The sequence below is a fragment of the Lissotriton vulgaris genome, chromosome 3_1, assembly GCF_964263255.1.
Source record: "Lissotriton vulgaris chromosome 3_1, aLisVul1.2, whole genome shotgun sequence".
NCBI lineage: Eukaryota > Metazoa > Chordata > Amphibia > Caudata > Salamandridae > Lissotriton > Lissotriton vulgaris.
This window is the reverse complement of record NC_141689.1, coordinates 1,247,621,408-1,247,648,747: the sequence shown is the minus strand read 5'-3', so window position 1 is coordinate 1,247,648,747 and position 27,340 is coordinate 1,247,621,408. Positions and strand designations below refer to the sequence as shown.

The 27,340-nt window shown below is 41.8% G+C and overlaps 1 protein-coding gene across 2 annotated transcripts in view; it reads left to right on the top strand.

The window, feature by feature from the left end:
• Positions 1 to 17,228: 17,228 nt before the first annotated feature.
• The window catches only part of LOC147727740 (uncharacterized), a 143,301-nt gene continuing 133,189 nt past the window's right edge, over positions 17,229 to 27,340 (top strand). The window contains exons 1-2 of one of the 2 annotated variants that reach the window (XM_086961743.1): positions 17,229 to 17,414; positions 23,955 to 24,081. In XM_086961743.1, coding sequence (XP_086817869.1) covers positions 17,391 to 17,414; positions 23,955 to 24,081 — 151 coding nt within the window. In that variant the 5' untranslated portion in view covers positions 17,229 to 17,390. The remainder of the gene's footprint in view (positions 17,415 to 23,954; positions 24,082 to 27,340) is intronic. The other variant, XM_086961744.1, reaches the window with a different exon arrangement.

Here is a 27,340-nt window from a genome sequence, read left to right as displayed (position 1 = left end):
TATTTATTCCATTGACCGGGTTCTAGCTAAGCAATCAGAATTGTATATCTTAACCATCATTTGTTTTTTTACCTGATTTTTCGATTTATCGCCACTGAAAACGGTGCGAGGTAACAGTTTTGTACTCCTTCTCTCTGACTTTAAAATGCGGGAGTCAGCCAGCGATGCCTATCAATAAAAGTTTTAACTGGATTTAGTAAAAAAATGGGGGATATTTTTTTCTTTTACTTACACCTTTAATCTGTACATGAACAGTTACCTGATAGTGTCGCTATGTTTCTTCGTCCGCAACATGTCTGTTAAACAGGGAAACTGCAAACGGTACTTGATAACAGTATTGTGTTCCGTCCCTCTAGTTTAAGAATGCGGGAGTCAGCAAGCGATGCCTGTCAATAAGTATTTAACCTGATTTAATAAAAAGAGAGCGATTCCTTTTTCTTTTACTTTAAATTATAATCTACATGCGAACAATTACCTGATGATGCCGCTCTCCTACTTTAACCGCAACGTCTTTGTTAATCAGCAAAACAAACTTCCCGCGTTTGCATTGCGTTTAAATACTATTCGGCATTATTGACGGTTAGATTTTACGATGGTCACGTGTATCTGTGGTTGGCCAACACCACAGTATAGTGACCTGGTAGGCGGTTTGCAATTCATTTGTAATAAACAGTGAAGGCAGACTTAATGCACTATTGCTAGGCGTTATCTTGATTGCTTCACTTTTAATGAAACAATTGTATAGAAATAGGCTCGATACCTTCACAAAGAGTAGTCTATATTGCATCGAAATATTATTGCATATCATTATGACTGCCATTAGTGAGTAAAACGGCAATTATGAGACAAAGGTTGTGTCGTCATAGCAAATAAAATTTTGCGCATTGCGTTATTTAATAGCAAAAAATAGCTAACTATATTCTTTTACGTTGTAGTGGTATCTTACTAAAGACCAATATTCAATATATCGGCAATTTTGTGTACCTATATTAATTCGATTAATTCTATTCAAAAGCACAAAATATCTCTATAAATTAAAAACCGACTGTTTCTCTAGGGCAACCATTATATGCCTCAACTCAGTATGTTCCCGGCAAATAGTGCATAGCACATTTTCATTCCTTTATTCGATGACAAAAAAGGAAGAATCGGTATATTAGTAGCAAGTAGTTTCTCCTATACTGTAATCATATCTTATTAACTTAAACAGACAGTAAATATATCTTCAATTATGTGACTTCATGTATGTTAAGTTTATTCTCTCAGTGAGTAATCATGGAGTGACTCTCTAATGTCAAGATAACATCCCTCTGTACGACTTCAAGTACAATGCTGATTTATATATATATTTTATTATCATTTACTACTTTAAAATCCTGATTAAAGTATTATCTGACAGGGGGCATGTAACTACTTTATAGCGTTTTCCCACGGAATATCGCAATTTAGGCCTTTCTTAAATGTGTCCAGAGAGAATATCCAGAAAACTTCTTGTTTTTTTCTTATTTTCTGACCTCCTTTATGTTCTGGGGTATGTATTTTTTCTAGTATTCTCCATTTTAGATCTTCAGTAGTATGATTTTTTTCAATAAAATGTTTAACTAGAGGGGCAGCCATTTTCCAATTCTTATTGCAGAACGGTGCTCACTTATTCTAGTTTGTATCGCCCTGGCTGTCTCACCTACATATCCCAACTGACATGGGCACAGAATCAGATAAATAATATTTCGGGTTTTACAATTCCACATGTTCTGCGCTTTGATGGTAACGCCATTGTGGACCCATGTTTCTCCTGCAATAAATGAGTCACACGATTTACATGTGGAACATTTGGTTGTGCCTCTAATCGGTTTATTGCTATTTATTGATTTTTGAACACTTGTATTTAACGCTTTATTGAATCGTGAATGCACAATCCAATCCTTTATATTCTTATTTCGCCGATGAGAGAATAGAGGTTTTGACAACTTAGTACTGTGACTTGGGTTGCTATTAAGAATATGCCAGTTGGCATTTATTATCTGTTTTACCTTTGAGTGAAGAGTAGAGTGCCGTGCAACACATACGAGTTGGTTCTCAATAGCTATACATTCTCTGTGTGTGTTACTTCTTAAAAGGTAGTCCCTATCATAAAAACGTGCACGTTTACAGGAGTCCCGCACCAGCCGGTGGGGATATCCTCGCTCTAGAAATTTTTGTCTCATGATGGAGGCCTGTATGTCATAATCCTTTAAGTTAGAGCAATTCCTACGTACTCTCAAAAATTGTGAGAACAGTATGCTCTCTTTTTGACTTCGAGGATGGAAGCTACTGAAGTGCAGCAAGGTATTCCTGATTGTTGTCTTTACAAATAAATCAACTTCTAATTTGTAGTTGTTGTTTCTTATAATGATATCTAAAAATTCTACACTCTCAGTACTTTTATGTGCTGTAAATTTGAGGTTTTAATCTGTAGCATTTATCCACTCTAGGAATTCCATCAGAGCTTCATTCCCATTGGTCCAGATAAAAAAGATATCATCTATATATCTGGACCAATGGGAAACAGATTCATAAAAAGGGGCAATTTCGTTATATATGAACTTGTGTTCAAAAGCTGCCATGTATATATTAGCTACTGAAGGGGCTACTGATGCCCCCATACTAACGCCTTTAGTTTGGCGATATAACACTTCGTTAAATTCAAAACTGTTTTCTGACAAAACTATTTTTAAACATGCTAAAAAAAATTCTTTAGGATATGAGATTTGAAATTCCGTAATAAACCACTCAGTGGCTTACATAGCTTCTACCTGCGGAATATTACTGTAGAGAGACTCTACATCTAATGTTACCATGATGCCTCTCTCTGGGTTAAATGGTAATTCTTCAATTTTGTTAATCATATCTCTTGTATCTTTAATATAAGATTTTATTTTCGGAATATGGGGATATAGAAGAAAGTCCACAAATTTTGATAATGGTTCAGTTACAGTCCCTATAGTTGACACAATAGGTCTGTAGGGGGGATCCGTCACACTTTTGTGTACTTTGGGTAAACCATAGATACACGCTGTTTTTCCTGCATTAAAATTCAAAAAATCACATTCTTTTGATGTAATGTCTCCATCTATGTAAGCTTCATGAGTTAATTTTTGTCGATAGTTTTAGTAATTTTAATTATAGGATTATGTCTAATTTTTTCATAGAAGTCACTATCGTTTAGCATAATATTCATTTTCTGTTCATAGTCTGATGTGTTGATGACAGCTATTCCTCCTCCCTTGTCGCAACTTTTTATAGTAATGGTGTTGTCTTTAGATAAAGAATTGAGAGCTAAAAATTTCTCTTTGGTGAGGTTATATAAGGGTTTAGGGATGAAGGGCAAAGCTTGTTCAATAAGTTGTAGAACTACTAGCTCAAAGGCTGCTACCTCTGGACCTAATTGATCCAAAAGAAGGAGTAACGGTGGAAGGTAAAGAAATCTTCTTAGCAGGATTGACAGGGATTTCTGTATCATCATCATTAATGAAAAATGTCTTTAATCTTACTTTCCTGAAAAAGGAGATAATATCTTGATATAGCTCGATTTTGTTTAAGTAGGCATGAGGTACGAAAGATAACCCTATCGAGAGGAGACTGATATTATTCGAGTTCAGAATATGGGAAGATAGATTAAATACGGGTATTACATTCCCCGTTTCCAGTATTTGTTTTTGCGGGTCTCCAAGAGATATTGGGGATCCTAGTTCTGATGTTGTGGCTGCAGATGATGTTGTGGCTGATATTGGTATTGGTAATACCCACGGTTCTGAGGTTGAAATCTTACTCCTGATCGTCCCCTGCGCATCCCGCGCGGGGCCAAAAAAGAGGGATGCATACTCGATTTCGACTGAAATGTATTGTAATTTCCTTCTGAGTCATAGTATGTTGAATTGCCACCTTCTGAGTCAGATGTATCAGTGAAATTATTCACTCTATGTTGCTTATTCCTATTTTCTTCTACAAAATGATTTTGTTTGTAGAAGTGTTCTCCCAAATACGGGTATGTATTCTCTAATGAATACAATCTGATGTCCTTTGCTAATTTATCACTTTTACGTTTGTTCAAATAATTGGAGAATGATTCTAATTCTTTGTTAGATTCCTCAAGTTTTTTAGTTGCCTCCTCTACAGCCGTAGAGTTTTTAATTTTAGTTTCAAGATCATCTCATTCTATTTTAAGTGTAGCAGCCAATTCTTTTGCAGTTTCTATTATTAAGATCATTAGGTCTCGCGAGCAGCGACTGGCAATCATACTCCATTTTTCCAGGAATTGTTTGTAATGTACCAACAATCCCAGAATATTTCTTATACGGAGGCCGTTGGGTATGATTCCTGCTTTTAAATAAGCCAGCATGAATTTGTCATGTGCTTCCATCCTCTTTAGTTTTTACTTCCATTCTATAAGTTTATTTACACCTTCATTACCATTAATATTGCCCTTTGAACTATTACTAAAGGTATTACTTGTTCCTACTAATAAAGCAAAATCCTCATCGGAAAATCCGAAGGTTTCCATTTGTGCCATGATGAAGATAGTAAGAAAACTCTTTTTTGAGAAGTATGATAAAAGTTTCTGAAAAACTAATGGAACCTCACTAGGAAATTGTCTGTTTGAAATTAATTATTAACAAATGATGGAAAGTTTACAGAATGTATACGTACAGCCCTACACAGACAAGCTGTGGGTAAGATTTGTGTAAATAACAAGGACCCCCTGAACCATGTATACAATGAATCCTAGGACAGGGATATATCCATTGCGGTTTATCATTCCTAGGCAATCTACAGATTAATTAAAATAATATAGCACCAATCTAAATCAAAATTAGAATAACAATAAATTATCAATTACCATAGAAAAAGAGTTATTAAAGAGAGATGACTGTCATAATAATAATAAAAACAAATTATCAGAGAAAGGAAAGGTTTACAATTTTTTTGAAAAAATTTTTTTATTGCAAAGTTATATAGAATTTTCCATCACAGTACAAATATGCGCCTACAACCCTGAGGCCGGCTTGCAGTATGAGGTAATGATGATCTGAGCGAAGACCTTGTAGCCTTGTCTAGTTGTAGAGATAGTATCAATTATCAGGATATGCAGTCATGCGAACGAATGAAAGTTACAATGAAAATATAATTTGCATTTTGTGTTTTTGTTTTCATTTTAAACTTAACCAAGAAACTGCACACATGAGTCAGTACGACAATAAGTTACACATGGTGTGTTATCTAGCATCGAAGCTGCCCTGTGAGAGACCAGTTGTGCAATTCTCCCAAAGTCACATCCCGCCCGGACACCCCCCTCTGTCAAACCCCACTGCAATGTGACCAGCCCCGTCCCCTGCACTTGAATTGTTTACCGTTGGCCTCGACCCCTGTTCAGTGTCCTCCTCGTCCTCAGAACCTTCAAGATCCTCTTCGGACAATGGCTCACAAATATCCCCCCTGTAGGTGTTCCACGGTTGCCAAACCCCATTCCATTTGCGTGGGTTATCTCTCAGTTTGTAAACTGCCCTTTCTGTCAACATAAGCATATCCATGTTCCTGCTCCACTGCGCCAGTGTGGGGAGATCCGCCGTTCCCCATTTTTGTGCGATGTCTCGTTTGGCTGTGATAAGTCCTATTGTAGTCCACACCCTCTCATAGAAAGTAAGATCTGAAGGCCCCCACACACTCAATAAGCATACCCGTGGGTCCAGTGTGAGTGAGGTGTGAAGTGTTTGAGCGATAGTGCGTAGTACCCGCTGCCAGTAGCTGACAATACGTGGGCAGCCCCAGAGCGTGTGTATGAACGTGCCCTCCTCCCCGCAACCCCTGAGACAATATGGATGCTCTGCTCTCTGCAGGTTGTGTAGTGTAGTTCGGGTGTAATAGATCCTGTGCAAAATTTTTAGTTGTACCAAGCAGAATTTAGACGATATACCAGCCTCATGTGGAGACGCCATGGCTGCGTTCCAGTCGGATTCGTCTAGGTCTCCGACGTCGGTCACCCATTTGTCTTTTAGCCTCTCCAGCGGGTCAGGTAAGTTGTTGCTTAGCTTACGATATGTTAATGAGGTTGCGCCTTCCTGCATGAAATCTGTGAGCAGACGGTCCTCCAGCGGGGAGGACTCTGGTGGAGTCGTGTCTGGTGGGATCGCCGCTTGGAGGGCGTGTCTGATCTGTATGTATCTATACAGCTCGCTATCTCCCAGTTCGTACTGTTCCTGAAGGGTCGCGAATGGAATCACTCCCTCCCTAGTCCACATGTCTCCCACAGTCGATATCCCAATTTTATCCCACTGGGTGAAGCCCTTAGTGCGCCGTAGATGTCCCAGTGCCTTGGTGTCCCACAGTGGTGTGAGCTTTGTGATGGTCCCATCCCAGTGTAGCTTCGCTTGTGCCTTGTACCATAGTTGAACGGTATGTTTAGTGGGCCCTATGAGTTTCGCCGCCGTGCCCCGGTGGTATAGAGGTGCCAATAAGCTATTTGTACCGAGTTGTGTCCTGTCTGCTTTGAATGCTGGGTCGTCCTGCGGGGCGTGCACCCACTGATTGAGGATCTTGAGTTTGGCCGCCCAATAATATAATTGCATATTAGGCAGTGCAATTCCTCCATCATACCAGCTCCTATTTAGCTTCGTGTGTGAAATTCGGGCTGGCCAGTTTCCCCAGAGCAGACTTGAAATCTGTGCTGTTACTCTCTGGAGGAAGTTGGCGGGTATCAAGTGTGGGGCGTTTTCAAGGACGTATAGAAAGCGCGGCAGGGCCATCATTTTAAATAATGCTGCTCTGCCCAGCAATGTCAGTGGGAGTTCTTTCCAGTGTTGCACATCGTTACGGAGCAGGAGCAAGGGGGGTTGCAGGTTGAGCAGTGAGAACTCTGTTTCATCTCGAGTGATGTGGATTCCCAGATACTTAAAGGAAGAGGGAGCTATCTCCAGTGGACAGGAATCTGGCAGGGGCGGGAGTGGCCCTTTAAGCTCAAAGAGTATTGACGTCGACCAATGGATAGTATAGCCTGACACTCGCCCATGTGAGTTGCAGATTGCTAGGAGGTTGGGAAGGCTGTTCTCTAGGTCTGTGAGGTATATCAACATGTCGTCCGCGTAAAGGGACACTCTGTCTTCCCACTGTGGATCCCATCGTATCCCCTTCAGAAGTTGTGTAGTACGGATAGTGACCGCCAGCGGTTCTAGGACCAGAGCAAATAGGAGGGGCAAGAGTGGGCACCCCTGTCGCGTACCACGTCCTAAACGTATGGCTCGAGACATGTGTCCATTCGCTACTATCCCGGCCGTAGGATCCTTATAAAGCATCCTTCTCCATGAAATAAAGACTGGACCAAAGCCCATGCGGGTGAGCACCGCGAAGAGATAGTTCCACTCCACCAAGTCAAACGCCATTTTGGCGTCTAATAATAATGTCGCTGCTGGTTCCCTCAACATTGAAAGTCGCGCCACAACTCCGTGCACTCTGCGAAGGTTTAGGGCCGTGCTTCTATGCGGCATAAAGCCGGACTGGTCCGGGTGAATCAACTGACTTAAGCATGGCATTAGTCTGTTCGCTAGCACTTTCGCTATTATTTTGGCCTCCGGGTTCAGGAGGGAAATAGGTCTATATGATTTACAGTCGCTGGGCGGTTTACCCGGTTTCGGGATGGCGACTATAGTTGCCATCCGTTGATCTGGGGGCAATGTTCCCTTTATCCTACTCTCTTCATACATTTGAAGAAGGGGCTTACTCAGGGATTCAGACATGGTTTTAAACGACTCAATGGGCACCCCGTTGGGGCCCAGAGCCTTACCCGAGTGGAGGGAGTTAATGGCCAACTGAATTTCGTCAGTTGTTAAGGGGGCGTCGATTTCCTTCGCCGCCTCTTCCGTCAGTGTTGGCAGAGGCACACAGTCGAGGGCGTCCCGGGTTTCGTCTTCTGCCACCACTATCGTTGGAGTGTATACTTCATAGAAGTGATCAGCCAGGGCTTCTACTATGTCCTCCGGTTGGGTGTGTACAGTGCCACATGAGTCCGTAATTTGTAGTATGTTCCTACCCCCCCCCCTTGTTTCTTGTCCAGCCACTCTAGGAGTTTACTAGCTTTGTCCCCTATGTCGTAAACCCTGTGTTTAGTCGCGGCGATGTCCGCCATGGTCACACGCCTCAAATGATCGTTGAGGCGGCGCTGGTGTATCTGTAGGTCATGAAGTGTGTCGTCCGATGGGTCCGCCATATGGGCATTTTTGGCCCTCTCGAGGTCCAACTCCAGTTCCAATGCTTCCTTCCTGTGTGCTCTTTTGTGATTCGTTATCGCCGCAATAGCCTGACCCCTGAACACTGTTTTGTAGGCTTCCCACAGTATTGAGGGGGAGTCTACTGAGGACTGATTCTCCTCAAAATAGAGCCGGGTCACTTTCTTCAGGTCTTTACTGATCTGCGGGACTTTGAGATACCCTGGAAAGATCGGATAATCCTCCTACGTTTGGTGCCTGTGCTAGCTACGGTCAGAGTGACCGGCGAGTGATCCGAGATGCCCCTCGGCTGCATCCTTGCCTCGCCGATGTTGAGGAGACCGTTACCCAATGTGAAAAAGTAGTCTATCCTTGAAAGACTATTGTGGGTCGCTGAGTAATAGGTGTATTGTTGCTGATCCGGAAGTAGTGTACGCCACACATCCACTAAACCCTGCGCTTCTAGAAAGTTCTGGAGCTTGCTGGGGCCATCTGTTTGCGTTCGTGTGGGGAACCGATCAAGGGTGTTCGTGAGTGTCATGTTAAAGTCTCCACCTATAAGCAAATCCCCTTCAGGGAGTTCCAGCAGGAACTTGCCGAGATCCGGCAGTGCTACTGTTTGTAGCGCCGGCGGGATATAAACGGAGACCACGTTTAGCAGTCTACCCTCCCACTGGCCATGTACTGCTGCAAAGCGGCCTTGATCATCTATTTTTGTGGATTTCACTATGTACTGGGAAGACTTTCGTAGCAATATGCCTGTGCCACGTGACCCTGAGGTAAATTCAGCGTGTGCTATCATACGGTATCCCCTCCTGTCCAGAGCCCGTGTGGCCGCCCCCATCAAGTGTGTTTCCTGTAAAAGAACTAGGGTGGGTCCCTGTCTCTTAATACCTTGCAGTACCAGGCCCCTCTTGATCTTGTCGCCCAGGCCCCTAACATTCCACGACATGATTTGCAGCTGGGCTGGTGTAGTGTGGCTATCTATCCTGGCCATAAGAATTGTTGGTGGTCGGGCCCGGAGGAGCCCGCCGGATGCCGTCCCGCTCTAGTGTTACGGAGGGATCACTATAGGCCGCGAGGCCTTCTCGCCATGAGTGAGGTGTTGTGCGGAGACGAGCGTAAGGCAGGTGCGACTCTACCGTACCTCCCGCCATCTGGCTGTCCCAGTGACGTACGATGCTTTCCAAATGCTGAGTCATACCAATGAACATGTGTGTGTGCAAAACCAGAACTTGCAGGACCAAGTGGTCCCAAACTTCAACCATTCCTGTACCCCTACCCACCCCCCTCCCTGCCCCCCTGCTATACGGACTCAAAACTGCCCGCCCCCCCCAACTGAGCAGAGTGCATACCCCAACCCCAAAACAGTGTACTTGCGCGTCGGGGTGAGGGACTCTCCGCTGCCAGCGGTCTCTCATTCACACCCTCGGAGGTCCATCACCCAGTGTCCAATGGCGGGTAGCCTGTGCGCAGCATAATAAGTCAAATAAAGTATGGAATCCTGGAGATTACTGTTCCTCGTTGTCCTCCTGTCTGCCATCTTCTCCCAAGGGCGAGCTGCTCTCTGGGCCCCCTCCCGACGCCTGGGAGTCCGGATGTCTTCCTGCATTTCGGCCCTTTGGGGGCCGGTTGGTTCATCGAGGGTGGTGGCCCGGTCTCCATCCCTCCAGCCAGTCCTGCACCGCTTCCGGGGTGTCAAAGAACCAAGTTTTATTTTCTGCTACTACCCTAAGCCTCGCAGGGAAGAGCATGGAGTATGGGAGTTCTCGTGCCCTTAGTTCTTTTTTAACCTCAAAAAAGGTCCTTCGCCTGCTAGCGACGTCCGCCGTGTAGTCGGGGAAGAAGGCTATGGTGGAGTTCTGAAGTTTGATAGGAGGGGATGTCCTGGCCGCCTGCAAGATGGCGTCTCGGTCTCGGAAATTGAACAGGCGGGCAACTATAGGCCGCGGAGCCGCCCCCGGCTTCGGTTGACCGCCTGGCACGCGGTGGGCCCTTTCCACGGAGAAAAAAGTGGACAAGCCCTTTGGCTTAAGTTCGTCCGTAATTAAGCTCTCCACAAACAAGTCCATGGCTCTTGTGCCTTCCGACTCCGGCACTCCAATAATACGGATGTTGTTCCGCCTAGAAAGCCCTTCTTGCTCATCAAGCTTCTCACGCAGCAGTTTATTGCCCTGTGCCATCTTCCCCATTGCCTGTTGAAGTTCGGAGACATCCTCCACGAGGGATTTTGTGACCACCTCCATGTCTTTGATCTTCTCCGACATTTTGTGGAGGTCGGCTCTAAGCAAAGTGACATCCGTGGAGATCGAACCCACCGTCGTTTGTAGCGGAGCCAATGCTTGCATCACATCCTCTAACGTTGCCTTCTTTCCTCCCGGGGCATCTGCAGTCTTGCCCCCCGTGTCCCTCCCCGTCACTGGGGAGGTAGCTGGCTTGTCGGACGTGTATCGTTCAATGCGGGTCTGCGTGGCGCCGCCCTTCGGTCCTTTCCCTGCCATGCCTTTGGGTTTCGTGGTTTTCGGGCCTCTCCGCTCCAGTTTGTCCGGAGTAGGTTTACAATTTTTAAATATTTAGTAAGTTGTTTAAGAGTCCTTAATTAAGGATACATGTAATATATTCAACAATACAAAACAATTTCTACAGAAAAATAAAAAGAGAAAAAAGTGTCATTATATTTGATATACTTCATAACAGTTTCAAACTTAAAAAGTGGCAATAATACAGTTATATTCTTTCAACGCGCGTTTCGGCGTATTGACACGCCTTCTTCAGGAAAAAGCCACGATAAAATCTAATAAATAAGAATTACATAGAAAACAAATATTAACACACTATACAAGTTTATACATTCTCATAAAATCAGATTTAAACAAAGTCTATCCATTTTAATATTTAATGTTCTAGTTATTCAACAGAATTCTCATTTCATGTCTGTAAATTCATCATAAATACATTTTCTACACATATTTTCTAAAAAAGATAACATTTCTCTTCTAATGATTGGTGCTTATAACATCATTATTTTCCCAAAAACAGACTCCATAGTGTTCCATACTGTATATTCTAGTAATTGGGATTGCATGTACGTATATACCTAAAAAGCCATCAGTTTATCTCTTGATATCCAAATTTCTTTATGATAACAAGAGCTCTTATTTCATGTATTTAGTTATGATTTCTTATTTAATTTATAAAATGGCACTACATGCCCTTATTTTCTAAATCCTCGTAAATAGAGTCTAGAAATGGGATACCTTTTTATAGATTATAACGCCTGATCGACAAAGTACATGGATACACAGTGGATATTTGTCCTGGGCAGGTAGGAAAGGCGGGAACTTGGATTTCTGAACATAGATTCCTATTGATAAATAGAAGAAATTCGTTTAGAGTAAATGCTCGTCTGCCTGCTTTTATTCATAGGTACACTTCAATTTTGAAAAAGCACGATTGTCTATATCCTAAATTCTTTAGTATCTGCACTAATTAATTAATTTCTCTCTAAACATAAGGAGCAGATTTTCATTATCGTTTTAACTTATCTCTCTATAAAACTATCACTGTTCGGTAAAATACTTTGGACAAAGTCATAGAGCTTATAGAAAGAATGCTACATTAAAACTAACTGTCAGAGAACGATGTTACATTATTTCTGCATCACATAATATATACCTGATTTCAAGCTTATAGCCGCTGCAAAAGATAATTCACAACGATTTTAGATCCGCATGTAGTTTTTTAAAACGCGGGATTCCACCAACAATTCCTATTAAAAAACGGGTAAATTAATATGGTTTGACAAGGTCCAAACTTAAACCTAGTTTTAGTCAATCTGTGTATATTATTCATAAAGGAACCAATTGCCTAATTAGGTTGCTAAATCTTTTTTAATCACTGCGGCGTTTAGTTTTTTTATTCCCTTTGGTTTTTGGCTCCCGATATGCAGCGGGCTGTATTTGAATAAGGTAGACAAGCTCCATGTTTATTTATTCCATTGACCGGGTTCTATCTAAGCAATCAGAATTGTATATCTTAACCATCATTTGTTTTTTTACCTGATTTTTCGATTTATCGCCACTGAAGACGGTGCGAGGTAACAGTTTTGTACTCAGGTTCTCTGACTTTAAAATGCGGGAGTCAGCCAGCGATGCCTATCAATAAAAGTTTTAACTGGACTTAGTAAAAAAATGGGGGATTCTTTTTTCTTTTACTTAAACCTTTAATCTGTACATGAACAGTTACCTGATAGTGTCGCTATGTTTCTTCGTCCGCAACATGTCTGTTAAACAGGGAAACTGCAAACGGTACTTGATAACAGTATTGTGTTCCGTCCCTCTAGTTTATGAATGGTATGATTCCTGCTTTTAAATAAGCCAGCATGAATTTGCCATGTGCTTCCATCCTCTTTAGTTTTTTCTTCAATTCTATAAGTTTATTTACATCTTCATTACTATTAATATTGCCTTTTGAACTATTAGTAAAGGTATTACTTGTTCCTACTAATAAAGCGAAATCCTCATCGGAAAATCTGAAGGTTTTTATTTGTGCCATGATGAAGATAAAAACAAAACTCTTTTTTGAGAAATATGATAAAAGTTTCTGAAAAACTAATGGAACCTCACTAGGAAATTGTCTGTTTGAAATTAATTATTAACAAATGATGGAAAGTTTACAGAATGTATACGTACAGCCCTACACAGACATGCTGTGGGTAAGATTTTTGTAAATAACAAGGACCCCCTGAACCATGTATACAATGATTCCTAGGACAGGGATATATCAATTGCGCTTTATCATTCCTAGGCAATCTACAGATTAATTAAAATAATATAGCACCAATCTATATCAAAATTAGAATAACTATAAATTATCAATTACCATAGAAAAACTGTTATTAAAGAGAGATGATTGTCATAACAATAATAAAAACAAATTATCAGAGAAAGGAAAGGAACAGTTGTCATCAACACATCAGACTATGAACAGAAAATTAAGATTATGCTAAACGATAGAATGCAAAAGTCCTCATGAGCATAGTAGAGGCACATGTGTCCTCCATTTTCCCACTCTTCCAGGTTCCCTTAAACGTGCCATACAGCTTCATGCTTTAAATCTGGAGGTTTCTTAGGCAAATGCCACAAGGTTCTGATTCAAATGGCTAGAATTAGAGATCAGTAGGGCCAATTCCTGCGGCATGTGTCCCATAAAAACGGCTAAAAAAATAAGTCTGGTTCTCTGAAGGCCTGTATTAGTCCCCCCACCCACCTCAAGATCACCCAGACTTCGAATAATGAAACAAAATTTAGTTTCAACAGGCCTAGGTGAACAAAGTTAAAGCATTTTTTTGCAGCCTCAGCCAGCTGATATCATTGTGAGTTTCAGAGGCTGAGGGGTTGTACCCCCCCATGCAATATGTTCCTGGTTTAGGAGCAGGGAAAGCAGATTTTGGGCCAGGTTAGCATTCCTCAAAGGTGTATCTGTGGGTTTAAGGTATATGCAGCTCTCGTCTCATGGCTGTGTAGATCCATTCTCATTTGGACACTGCCTGTGTCTTGTGTTCTTCGGCCGCCTCACCTCTGAGACATTTAGAGGTATTTTCATGGTAAATTTTGCGAATATTAATGCTCTTGTGACCAAAGTGGTTCATGGTATCTTTTCAAGGGGAAGAGATACATGCTATCTGCCTAATTGCTTACAATGTAACACATTAAGGTGGATGGTATAAAAATGTCAAGTTGCAACCGGGAGATTGCCTCATTAATGTCAGCAACTACTCACATTGCCAGTAGTTAAGCAGCCTGGGGCGTCTGGGGAAAACACCACAGATTAAACTGAACAGGCAAAAAAATTCCTGTATGAAAAGAAGGATGCATGGCAAGTACATGAGGACACCTTGCTTAATGTCACATATTGTTAAGCTCATCAGATAGTTGAGCCTTTACACATCTTAGTAGGATAGTCACCAACGTGGAACAGGCTATTGGGTATGCCTTGCCAGGACTTTGACACACATTTAACACGAACTGCAGCCTCTATGAAGGATAAATGCTGAAAACACGGACTGGGGTACGTTTGGCTCAAAAAACCCTCTTCACCAAGCTGCGATGTGTCTTGTTGTTGCCAGGTGTAGTTGAATTCCAAGTGCATTAAGGGAGCTGTAGTAAGTAGCGAGGTTACTTGCAGCGAGGCAGAGGGGTCCCAGCAGACTCACAAAAGGTGGGTTGTAGCAAACATGAATCTGGGAATCTTGATTCCGAAGTTATCATGGTTTAATAATAAGCAAGACTCTGCCTATGCGGGGTAAAAAATGCTCCAACATGAATCTCAAGGTGACTTGAAGGTAAGCCAAATTCTGCTTTTGAGTCTGAGGAGGTCATGCAATTCCGGGGTTAATGAAGTGAAGTAGGTCTTTAGCTGGACTAAGCGCCAAGGGTCACAGATGGTTGGCAGGTAGTGTGTATCTGTGATCTGACTGCAGTTAAGAAAGCCTGGTGGGCTGAGTAAGTTGTCACTCCAAAATGGTGCAGTGATTGCAATAGGGTGCACAATACAAACATTCCCTCAAACCAGATTCAACACCAATATTGTGTTTGCTATAATTTAGCAATCAAAAAGGTCTGTGCAAATGTCTGGTCAAATTTGGCAAAGTATGTGCACTTTGGGACCAAGGGCATGTGACAGGTTGCTTTAGTCACAGCAATTAATTCCCCGCCCTGTCAGCAATTAATTCCCTGCCCTGTCAGCTTCCTCAACCAGCCTAGCCACTATGGCTGTCATCTATCAAGTGTGCAGCTGTCCCAAAAGTTGGGCAACAAAGTGTTAAAGCACAAAAGAGCTGCAATGCACTAAGAACTTTGGCATGTCCATTATTTAAGAAAAGGCAGGTATCAGTTCGTAGCACACAGCGTGCATTCAAATTTGGAGGGAGCAGGAACATTTTCACTGCTGGTGCGGCACACGGTTATCAGTCTGAACCCCCATTTTAGGAGTAAGCATGTATGCGGGTAAACAAGGGTTTAGTCAACCCTAAATGTAAGGCACATATTGCACATAGTGCACAATGGATTAAATCTGACACAACCATGGTTACGAAGAGCAGTAGTCTTGCATTTCTGTTTAGGTAAGAATTCTGGATGGTGTGGTACTCCTATACAGGAGGAGGCCAGCTGGCAGAGATAAGGGTATGGTGTTGGCCACAAACAATTACTTTTTAACAATTACACTGTTGACCTGGGAGGCGAACTCCAATACGTTTTCCAGCGTATCCTGAAATCAGTGACTGGGCGGTGATGGGTAATGCACAACCCGGCAACACCGAACAAGTAGGCCCGTATTGGTACAGTGCACCGTAGGGACTTCCCCTGAACTGCGGTTAAAGTGAGAGCAGTTGTTTCAATTCTGAGCAGGCCATAGATCATGCCTACGGATGGGTAAATAAAGCTGTGGTTAAAACTAAACAGCAGTCCCCTTTTTAAGTGGAGGCAAGCAACCTTGCCTACAATGGGGTAAATAAGCCATTCACAAGCCCACCAAGCTGGAGGGCTTGATTCAACTTTAATTCAAAATCAATGACAATAGAAGGGCTTGGTTTATAAGGTGTCGTCTCTTGAGTTGATACACCACTAAGTTTCCCCCAAAGGGACAGGGTACACCTGCAGAGGTGGATGGGGATTGTCCAGCTAGAAGGACTGGGAACCTTCAGAGGTAGAAGGAAGTGTACAACTGAAGAACGGATAATCGCACGTTGCAAGAGATTATGGAGCCTGCCATGGTCGGGTGGAGGCCCTGGATATGATGGCGGCCACATCCTCGGCTTTGGCAGAGTTACAGGGCAATCCTGAGGCTAATTGGTACAAGGGGTACCCTTTCAGGAGCACAATAAGGGTGCATTATGCCAAAATCCCAAGAGTCTTTATGGCAGGACCCTGGTTTAGAACAGCGGTGCCCCGCTAGTCCTACAGGCGGTTGTAAACCTGAGCAACTGGGGGCTTGCCTGGTTACGGTCCGCCCCTAAAAGGGAATGAGTAAAAGGTATGGACAGATGGTCCATGATATGTAAGGGGTATAATCCCCACAAAATGGTAGCACTGATTGGATTGGCCACAGTGCAGTTGCATCATCAGGTGGGCAGGGCAGCTTAGGTGAGTCATCGCTGCCTGCCCTTGGATCGCCTGTAAGATAACCCACCAAGCTGGCATACTCTTTGTATGTAAAAAACCTGCAGCAAACTTTTCCCAACTAAAACTTGTGTGGACTGTATTATATTGCGCAGCACGACTATTTACTTCTCAGTGGGGAGATGCCGATATCAGCATTATATGTCTGAATAGATAAACAGGAGTCAAAATATTGAAACAGAGGAAGAAAAATTAAAATGCATTGCTTACTGGTGAGTGTACGATTTGGGGGTGATACAGTAAAGGAGATGTGAGGAAGTAAACATAGGGGAGGGGTAAAAGAGAGTGCCGAAATGGAAAAGTTGAGATTGCAGATGCAGGATTTCAGTAAAATGTGAAGAGGAAAGGGGCGTGATGTAAAGGAAAGAACATGAGTGATTGAAACACTCATAAAACCACCACCACTTCCACATCACAATATGTAGAGCACAGATTTTAAGTTTACATGTTTGCGTCATGCGCTTAGTTACATAGGCCACACTTTGAAACCTCCCAGTTTTTCCATCCCACTTAAAGCCATACCGAAAAGTCTCATGCACACCCCCCCACCTCCAATTCGAAAATAACAGCCTTTACAAGTCTCCTAATTAATAACCTTCTGGAAAATGCAGTGTGTCGGCATTTGAGCTAAGGGCAGAAGAAGCAGTCGAATGCACGGTCGTATTGAAGCCCCACAACCGCACTTACACAGAACACACAACAAGCAAACTATTGAGAATACGATCATAACGCTTGCGAAGGGCAAGGGAGGTGTGTTACTCAGTGACTAATCTGCGTTTGCCCCAGTGATTAGTGTACCAGGTTATGCGCATGTGCAGTGAATGAGGTTCGGCATTCTGTCAGCTCTGTTCCTGTTTTGCTCGCCGGGAGGGGTGCAGTGTGCCCAGGTCTGATGCCCATCTCATCCCCTACTCAGTTACAGTTCAAACACTCATTGGTCTTTTACTTGGGAAATAAACTCGCAAACAGAGGATAAATGGCCCGGCGAGAGTCTGATAAGGTAGGTTATACACTGTATATACATTGTGGGATCCAGCCGTGCTGTTTAGACTTGAGACCTTCAAAGATTTGAGAGCCTGCAACCATTGTTTTGGGACTCGTGGGTGGGTTCTTGCCTCGCTGCTAAAATTGTCAGATTGCTTATTTGTCACATTTCCAAGGTGCAATTATGAGTTTTACATTTTAAAGCTAAAGAGCTTGAAGCACTTCGAGTGATACTTTTATTGTGTGTAATACAACTTACAAATAATGACTTGCTTCTTCACAGTGCTTAATCAGGCTGAGACCTCGTAACAATACAAATGCACAAGTCACTATTGCCCATTGTGCCAAACAGGATTCAATTATGTACACGCACACACACGCTGCAGGTTGCATTGGTCATTTGAGGTTTCCAACATAGAAGAGTGCATTTCCCACTGCTTACTTCAACTTGCATTTATTTTGCATTTAAGATGTGTGAGTTATTTCATATACAGTTGCCTGACGATGAAATACCCACAAAATAGTTACATAATATGTTGTCCTTTTTAGCCAGGTCTTTGATGCTGCCATACACTTTGACACTGCTCACATTGTACTCAGGAAGTGTTAAGTACTCTATTGGAATCACCTGTGCCAACCAGAAGGATGTGGTTTCACGGCTAACCTGCCGACTTTGGAGCTGGGAAACCAAGGTTCGAGCATCGGGATCGACTCCACACCCTGTGATTCTGGGCAAAACCCTTTAACCTCTCTCTGCCTACCAATAAAATGAATTTGTCCTTGTGTAACGTAACTGGTGGTCATGTAATACCTTCGGGTCGAGTTCGCGCTATATAAATCTGCAACAAAAATAGTGCTTCCTTCGGACAGTCAGGCTGAGCTAGAGAGAATCTTTGGGACAGGCCAGGTGCCACTCGGCTGCTGACTGTCGGCTGAGGCACCTAGGTAGACCTGAAGGTGATTGGCCTGATAATTGCTCGGGGAAGCAGCAGAGAGCAAACAGAAGATCGCTGGCTTATTTTGTTCAGTTGTATCCTCCAGCTCCTTGTCACACATAGGAATCAGAGGAGCAGTAATATGCGTAACCAATGCATTTTAGTACAGTAATGTGGACACCAGCACTAAAATGCGATAGTCTAACCCCTGATACGTGACACTCAGAAAGGATTGTTGTGGTGGAGGCAATTTAAAGGCAACAGGAAGAAGCCATCCAGTGTCACTTTCATCCACATTCTCTTTTAGAATTGAGACACAGGAAGTAAACACAGCTTCGGTAGGGAAGATGAGAGGAGGGAACACATAACAGGAGCAAACCAATAGAAATCCTCCCCGAAGGACAGACACAAGTTCATATAAGCTAAACCGCTTGCTTCGTCTTCATAAATGAGGAAGAATGGACACATGATAATGCTGGTAACGTTTTTTAATGGTAGTCTTTACTGTACGTCCACTTAAAGCAATATCTATTCCGCCTTATAGTCAGTTGGTAGCAACTGTTTATTTGAAGATTTCTTAACACATTATTGGGCTTTTACTATTTGACAGTATTAATATGAAAAGTGCTACAGCAATGATTGATACAATATTTGAGCCATAACAGAGTTCAGAAGCAACTGTTTACCATCATTTACCATAGTCAAATAACCAATAACTGAAGAATAAAGCTGGAAATCAGTCACTTGGTATTACATAGCCTAAGGCGGTTAGCCTATTGCCTAGATCCAGGTGTATGAGCTGCGTTCCATCCTTATTAAATGTAAGCTTTTGGGGATTTATTACGCATGTATATTGCATACACCTCACAGTGCCTCCATCCTGCTCACACAGCCGTGACAGCCACTTAGCTGAACACAATAACGGGTACCCCAATGTGATAGTCTTATGTGTTTAGTACTGCCTGCACACTGAAATAAATTGGAATTGCTACATGTGGCAATACAGATGAAGTTGAAGGCTATTCATGGGCAGACACGTCAATCAACACATCAAAAAGAACAATAGCAGAAAAACACCTGGATAGCGTGCACTATATTGTTACTCCCTTGTTTTTAACCCTCTTATCTTAAGTGCCTATTGAGCATTGCTCATCCCCTTGTTGGCATGTATGAACTCTATTTTTGTATAGCAATTCTTTCTAACATGTTTTACTCTTCTTTAATGTTTTACTCTTCTTTAAGAAGGGAGATGTGTTATAATCTTTCACTCATTGTTTCACCTTTTCACTCCTGCCCCCTCCCCTCTCCTTCCACCTCTCCTTGGTATGCCCCGTTAGAACCCTGAGAGGGAGCTTGAGTTAGAACATTGGTAAGGGGCTCTGTCAGAGGCGAGCCTCCAGACACTGATTTAACATCAATCAACTGGATCGGTTCACTCACAGTTTTGTCGTTGTCCATTACTACAGCTATCCAAATGGTTCTCTTGGAGCTGTTTTTTAAATTCAACTAACGAAACAAGAAGGTCTTCAGCTTTTGCCTGGTGATGGAACATGAGGGGGGAGCCTGATATTCAAGGGGAGGGTTCCTGATGCAAAAGAGCTTGTGTTGAGAAGGCACAACTGCCTCAGGAAGTAAGGTGGAGCTTAGGAGTAAGTACCATATTCTATGAGTAAATAGTAGAGCCTTATGATTGCAGGTTGCAACATTGAAGTTATGGTAGTACTTTGGAGGTGAGGTAACACTGGACTTGATGGCATTGAAAAGATTAATAGGCTGTTTAGAAGGATGCTTTCAGAAACTGGTAGCCAGTATAAGTTATTGCAGACAGCTGATACATTTTATCTTTATGATTACCAAAATTGTGTGGGTACATTGATCAGAATTAGATCAAAAAATGTGCAGCTGGGTGGTGAGGAAGCATGACAATAAACATATGGAGGCAGCAGGTGTCTCTCTGTGGAACCATCTGTGTACCTTCATACACTCCATTTACTGATTAAGTTGTTTAAATAACTTAGTTTAATGAGAGAGCTGGAATGCTGATGTCATTGTTGAATTTTGTATTTGTTTTAGTGTCCATTTTTATATTTTCTTTTTTAATTGCTGATATTTTACCGCCATGTCTGTTGGTATTCTGATGTGCTCTAAAGTTGTATTTTACATTGTACCTTAATACTCGATTAAGTATGGGCAACTGGTTGCTCCTTTTATATGGAAATATCAAAAAGAAAAGTGATGGGGCTCAAGAAACACCCACCACAGTTACCCTTCATTGGTCCGTAAGTTAATCAACAAATGTGTATGCTATTGTAGGAAACATCTGTAGTTAGTGTTGCGAGTATTAATCTAGTGAAACTGAAGCAAATTTTTAAGGTATTAGAAAACTAACCATCCTCCAATCACGTGCTGCTGCAATACAGTGACACATTTGCACTACGTGAGTTTCCTTTTCGTATGACATGAATACATAAGTATTATAAAAGTACATGTCGAGCCACAAACATGAGTTTAATATTTTATTGCTAGCTAGTCTGTTTCTTGGGTAGTTGATGTGCCTCCTAGGATCAGGACTGTTATCTTTCTTTTCTGTATGGACATGTACGTCTCTGCAGGTTTTTAATCTACTTCCTGCGCATCTTGGTAGGCCCAATCTATGTGTGCCTCTTTTTATTCAGGTTATGTTGTCAATGTTTTTATCATCTTGAAATGGGACCTCTTTCTCCTGCATGTTCTTTCTACAAGTTTGCCCATTATTCTTCTTCACCTCCAAAATTGCCCTGTTTGTACAGATACATCAAATAGGTGAGACCCTATTCACTTGCCTTACTGTCTGTTCCCCCTGAGCGTTATTACTTTACTCAATTTTCATTGATCATTGTATCTTTTGTGGCCTATCTCTTCCTCTGAGTTACATACGTCATTGGCATTTTACTAAAGAGTGGTTTGTTGTACATCTCTTTGTGATTCCTGGAGTGTTCTTGTAATCCCTTTAACAACTGGTAGAACTCTCAAGAGTGTGCTGGCCTTTCCCTGGTTACTGTGAAAGCAGTGACACCTTTTGACAAAGACAACCCAAATCTTTAGAGTTCTGATCAAATGAATGGGCCTAGGGTGTTATTTTGTACAACCTACCAGTTGCCATGTAAGCTTATCGTTGTCTGTAGCTGGCACAGCAGATTTTGCAATTGCGAATCATATGATTTTACTGGTACTTTGTGGTAATCAACATCAACAATTAAACTAAGGTGCCCAAATGTTGAAGTACAGCAGGGTAATAATCCTACACAGTCTCCAAACTCTGCTGAAGGAAATATTGAATCCCTAACAAAATATGAATGCTTTCCTCCAGCAGCCTTTTGGGAATACATAGCTTTATTTTCCCACCTCCCTTCAAGATTAGGGCAACTTATTTTGATTGCTGATTGTGTTTAGCTATTTTGAAAATAAGCCCCATCCAAAGATATTCTCCTTTTCCCTGTTTGTTGAAAATACATTGTTGTAATCATCCATCATCATAAGTGTTTTCCCATCGGGAGCCCAGATAAACAAATCTACTGCTTCCTCTCCCTCCCTCATTAGGGATTTCTGACAGCGTTAGTGGATCTATGTAGGTGGTGGTGCAGTGATATATCAGATAAGGCTCTCTTCTCTACTTTGTTCCTTAACATGGTGAGTCCTGCCTTTTTCTCCCAGTATAATTGTGCAAAGCAAGCAAAATTGACTTAAATTAGCTTCTAAGTGCATCAATAAGGTGCTATTCAAAGATCAAAAAGGTGATAAAATGAGTTACGGGAGAATTAATCGTTTTATTTGACTAGGACGCCTGTAGAAGAAAAGTTATGTTTATGTTTGTTGTTTTTATGTTTTTTATGTTTGTTTTTATTTAATGTTTAGCTATGTTTAATTATGTTTTGTTTTGTTTTGTTTTGTTAGGTTATGTAATGTTAGGAAAACGTATAGTTCACATGTACATCCAGTGGTTTCTTGGCTCTGTGACAACCAGGAGGAAGAGGAGAAAGTGTTCAGAGTAATCAAAAGCCTGCTTAAACAGCCAGGCCTTCAAAAGCTTCCTAAACGTCAAGAATGTAGGTTCTAGCCTGATCGAGGAAGGGAGAGAGTTCTATAACATGGAGACCAGGACAGAGACGCTTCTGCACCTGTTTTCTGTCACTAGAACTGAGGGATCCTCACCTGGCTAGCAAAAGAGGATCTGAGAGGTCAAGGAAGACATATCTCTTAATTCTGCTTGCAACAAAGACTGGAGCCTGACCGTGAATGGATTTGTAAATAATACGAGCCGTTTTAAAAAGAGCTGTGTTTGATGGGGAGCCAGTAAAGCTTCATTAAGGCAGGAGAGAAATGTGCATGTCTATGCAATTTACAGCTAATCCTCGTTGCTGTATTTTGAATGTTGTGTAATTTGTGTAAAGCAGTTGCAGGGAGACCCATATACAGGGAGTTTGCATAGTCCAAGTGGACAAAATTACCTCTGCAATAGCTGCTTTCAAAGCCTCAGGTGAAAGAAGAAGAACGACCTTCCTAATGGATTTTAATAGGCCAAAACACTTTGCTGTGACTACCTTAGTCTAGGGAGTCATGGGCAGTTGATTCTCCACCACGATGCCCAGGCTCATGGCAGAGGCCTCAAAAGCACAAGGGGCACCAAGCTCAGAGGACCAGTAGGTGTTGGCCCAAAGATCTGTCCTTTGATTGAGATTAACCAGCTCAGTCTTATAGGTGTTTAGCTTGAGGGAGTTACTGCCTATCCAGTTCTAAATGAACTTCAGGGTAGATTCAAATTCCTGGTTGGATTGGGCAGTATCCACAAGATGAGGTGAGAAAGATCAGCATTGTTGTAGAATCTACAACCACAAATGGTTCGCTTGTCACATGTCACAGCTTATCACACAACTTTGATATATGTTGTTTTCTCTTTTCTGCCTACTCATCTTCTTTCTCAACTCAGATTACAAAGACTGATTGAGTCGACGGATTAAAAGGGAAGAAGGAAGTAAACACCGTTGACATTTCTAGCACACATCAACAATAGATGCATGACGTTTCCCTGTATCTAGCTTTAATGCCCTACAATATAACTGAAGAACTTGTCTTTGAAGCACATCTCCCCAGAAGTACATAGGGACAGGAAATGTGCAATAATGAAACGATGTGACGTTGTGTCCAAATTGTCAATTTGGGAGCATGTGTTTAGATATGTTGCCAAGATCATAATGGAGAAATTAAAAATAAAATTGAGTGAGTCAGATTGAAGCCCAACCTATCCAGTCACCAATTAGTAAGTTTTAAGTGTATGCTCCATTTACAGTAAGAAAAGTGCCCAGACATATGCATAATTGTAAAATTGAGTTTAATACTATCCCAATCTATAAAACAGAACAACCTCTTGTATAAGTTGAGTAGTTGCTACACTCTCACAACATTTATTCATGAACTTTCAAGCCTAATTGTCATTGAAACAAAATAAAGTTGCTGGCTAACTGAATGAATTAAATTATATGTTCAAAAGAAAGTGTATTGATTGGATTGTTGAGCATATCCTTGTTGTATTTTGGTGAATGGTGTTTCCTAATGGTGTTTGACTTGTACACTTGTTCTTCCAGATTCCTTTAACATCATACGATGCTGCTTCCCTTTTCTCTGAAGAAGAGTGGAAGCTTTTACATGAGTGGCAGAAGGAACTTTACAAAAATGTAATGGCGGAAATTCACCAGGCCTTGACAGCACTGGGTAAGGTTACATAGCCTTACTTTCTGTAATGGGGGTGGGCAATCTAAGAAATGCCAAGAAAGTCTGTCGTTTTGGCGGTATCTTTTTAAATTAGGTTACATTATTCTGTGCTGAAATATAAGAGGAGTGAACCATACCACCACAAAAAAAATCTCATCTTCAAATGTTACTTAAAATATTGTACAAACCCCATTAAGAAATGTGTCTCATCATACATCAGCTATAGACAACAATCGGTTCTGTCGGGTGGACAACAATTTCTTTGTAGTTTTTATATTTAAAAAGGTGATTGAAATAACAATACAAGTGAAAAATGAACACATACAAAGAGAGAATGAGAGTGAATATTATTCTCAAACTGAGCCACATTTTTTACTATATGTTTTTCAATTATTCATACACGGGGTTAGAAATTACCACAACAAAACTGTATGAATAAAACAATATAATTCAATTATTAAGCTAAGGGTTATTGTATTAGAATTTGAAATTGGATCTTTTTTGCTATGCTTTCACTGTAAATATATGTACAGTATCTTGTCACCTTTGTGTTTAAATACACAAATCTTGTCACTTTGCCACTACACTCACTATGTCACTATAATCACTCCCACATGCGCCGTTTTATCTATTGAATTACAGGACAGCCTTTTATTCATACAGTTTTGTCATGGTAATTTCTAACCCCTTGTATGAATAATTGAAAAACATATAGTAAAAAGTATCGTTATTTCAATCACTTTTTAAATATATAAACTACAAAGAAATTGTCGTCCACCCGACAGAACCGATTGTTGTCCATAATTTGTATGCCCAGGTTCTGAGGGATACTGGGTCACCCCATTGCTTTGAACATCATCATACATCAGGGCAGGATTTCAAAGAACTTCTGTAATTAATCATTTATTGAATCACAAGCTTTGAGCATTCCTTGCCATAATTACATATAGTGGCTAGATTTAGAACACTCCTCAGATCCGGAAGACGTTGACAGAAACTCCAGAATCCATATTTGTTAACAGCATTTTAAAATACGATTGTCCATCACATTGCAGAATCAACTAGATCCGCCTTTTTTTATTCTGCATCTATGTCTTTTGATTTAATTAGTCTGAGAGTGACTGTGTTCAACAATCAGATGTAGATTCTTGTTTTTGATATATCATTTAACAGTAGTGTATTGTCTTGCGAGTTCGAGATGATGGGACCTTTTTGGTTCATGATGGACTCCGTAGCACAGTGACGTAAGTGCGTGGGTTATAGAATTCATTTTATAGAATGATCAGTTCACGGTTCCACGTTAATGAATACAGACATGTACTACCAAGCTCCGTGTGTGGCGTGATCATTTACCAGAGCCCGGGCTGGGGTATGACGCTTCCACTGGCTATGAGATAGGGATTACTTAAACCCTGTGACCTGAAGAACAGAGAGAGCTCTTCTGTAGAGTATTCTGTGGTCCAGCAAACTGCCTGTGTGTGCCACAGATGCCTCAGTCAGAGTGAAAATCGAATGTTCGATATTTGTTGAGAAAGCAACACTCCAGCCAGAGCAAGGCCTGTGAAGAAAGTGAAGGCCTTACGGAGAGTGTGTTTGTCGTTGGTTAGAAACTGGCAGATAAGGTCAAGACAAGAAGTACTGGACCACCACACGACACCAAATCAGCATTCATGCAGTATGATGACGCTAAAGGCAGCAACAGCCAAATACAGAGATGCACTAGAGGCTGTGCTAGCCGAGTGCAAGAAAGCGCTCAATGCAGAGACTTTTCTAACATCAAGAAATGAAAAAGGCAGTGATACCTAGGTACAGAAAGTGCAGCGAGCGGCGACAGCCAGGTGCAAGAGAACGCTGTGAATAGCAGTTGGTGAATGCAAAGAAACACTAAATGCAGTAGAAACCCAAAACAATGCAAAGGGGGAGAAGGGTGAAGAATCCATGCAAGAAAAAAAGCTGCTACTCACCGTCAAAGAAGAAGACAGTGCCTTACAGTCGGAGAGTTGTCACGGTGACTCAGATGTCAGCACACAGCTAATGCGTGACAAGGGTGCCAGTACAAGTGGGCAGCAGATGCCGCCAGAGAATGCACTACTCCCGGTAGCAGAAAGTTCTGCAGGCTATGATACAGCAGCATTCCTAAAACTACTGCTTCCCTTTTACACTGCTAACAGGCAAAATATTGGTGACAGATGGACTGCCTGGATAGAAACTTTTGATGATTTAGTTGATATGCTGGATAAAGCAAATTACAGAAAGATTATTAAATACCTGAAGAATTTGGCAGGTGACGGAATAAAAGAAGTGATGAAGAAAATACCACAAGGTGATGGAGTGAAGTACAGTCAAATCAGAGAAGTGATAGTCACCAAATTCAATTCAATGCCGCAAGTTAACAATGAAAGGTACATTTTCAGTCAGGAAAAGCAGAGAGCTGGTGAAACTATAGATGAATTTGTAGAAAGGCTTGTTTCGCTCATAAAGCATTGCAAGTTCAATGAGTCTCATGACGCAGAGACTATGCATCTCAGAGTACTAGATGGTTGCCTCTCCGATTCCTTCAGATGAGGAATGCTTAAAGAGACACTCAGCTTAAAGCGAGTACTCATGGCTGCCAGAGCGGAGGAGAGAGTTGATAGACAGTCAGCTAACATGGCGGCTGGAACAGCCCAAAATGAATCAGTGCTGAGTGTGAAAAGTAAGTCAAAAAGCAAGCCTGAAGGCCATAAAACAATGTTTCCAAAGAAAAAGAAGTTGTGTTCTGATGTGGATTTTTCTTTCCATAGGAGGGTAGATGCCCCACTATTGGACAGGTTTGCAAAGGTTGCGGAAAAGAGAAACATTTTGTAACTGTCTGCAAAGCGACTGAATGATCAAGTGCGTCACGCCGAGAAAACAAAATGGCGGCAAGATCAAGTGCGTTGCGTCGAGAAAACACAATGGATGCCAGAAAGTTCCAGACGCCAAGTATCAGCATCAGTTGAATTTAAATAGAAACTGAACGATGTCAATTATCGTCAAAGTCTTAGTCTAAATGTTTGTCATTGTTGAGTGCCAGTGAGGAGGATAGGTGTGCAATGTCAGTGTTGCCTGCCGGTCTATGTCCAGATGTAGGGTTAGTCTCTTGCAAAGAAGAATGCTAGTCAAAACCAGACTGACAAGTGAAAGTGCAAACTTCATTTGGACACTGTCCCAAGATCACACTGAAAGTGAATGGGTGCTCCATTCCTTTCATCTTAGACAGTGGAGCGTCGATAAACAT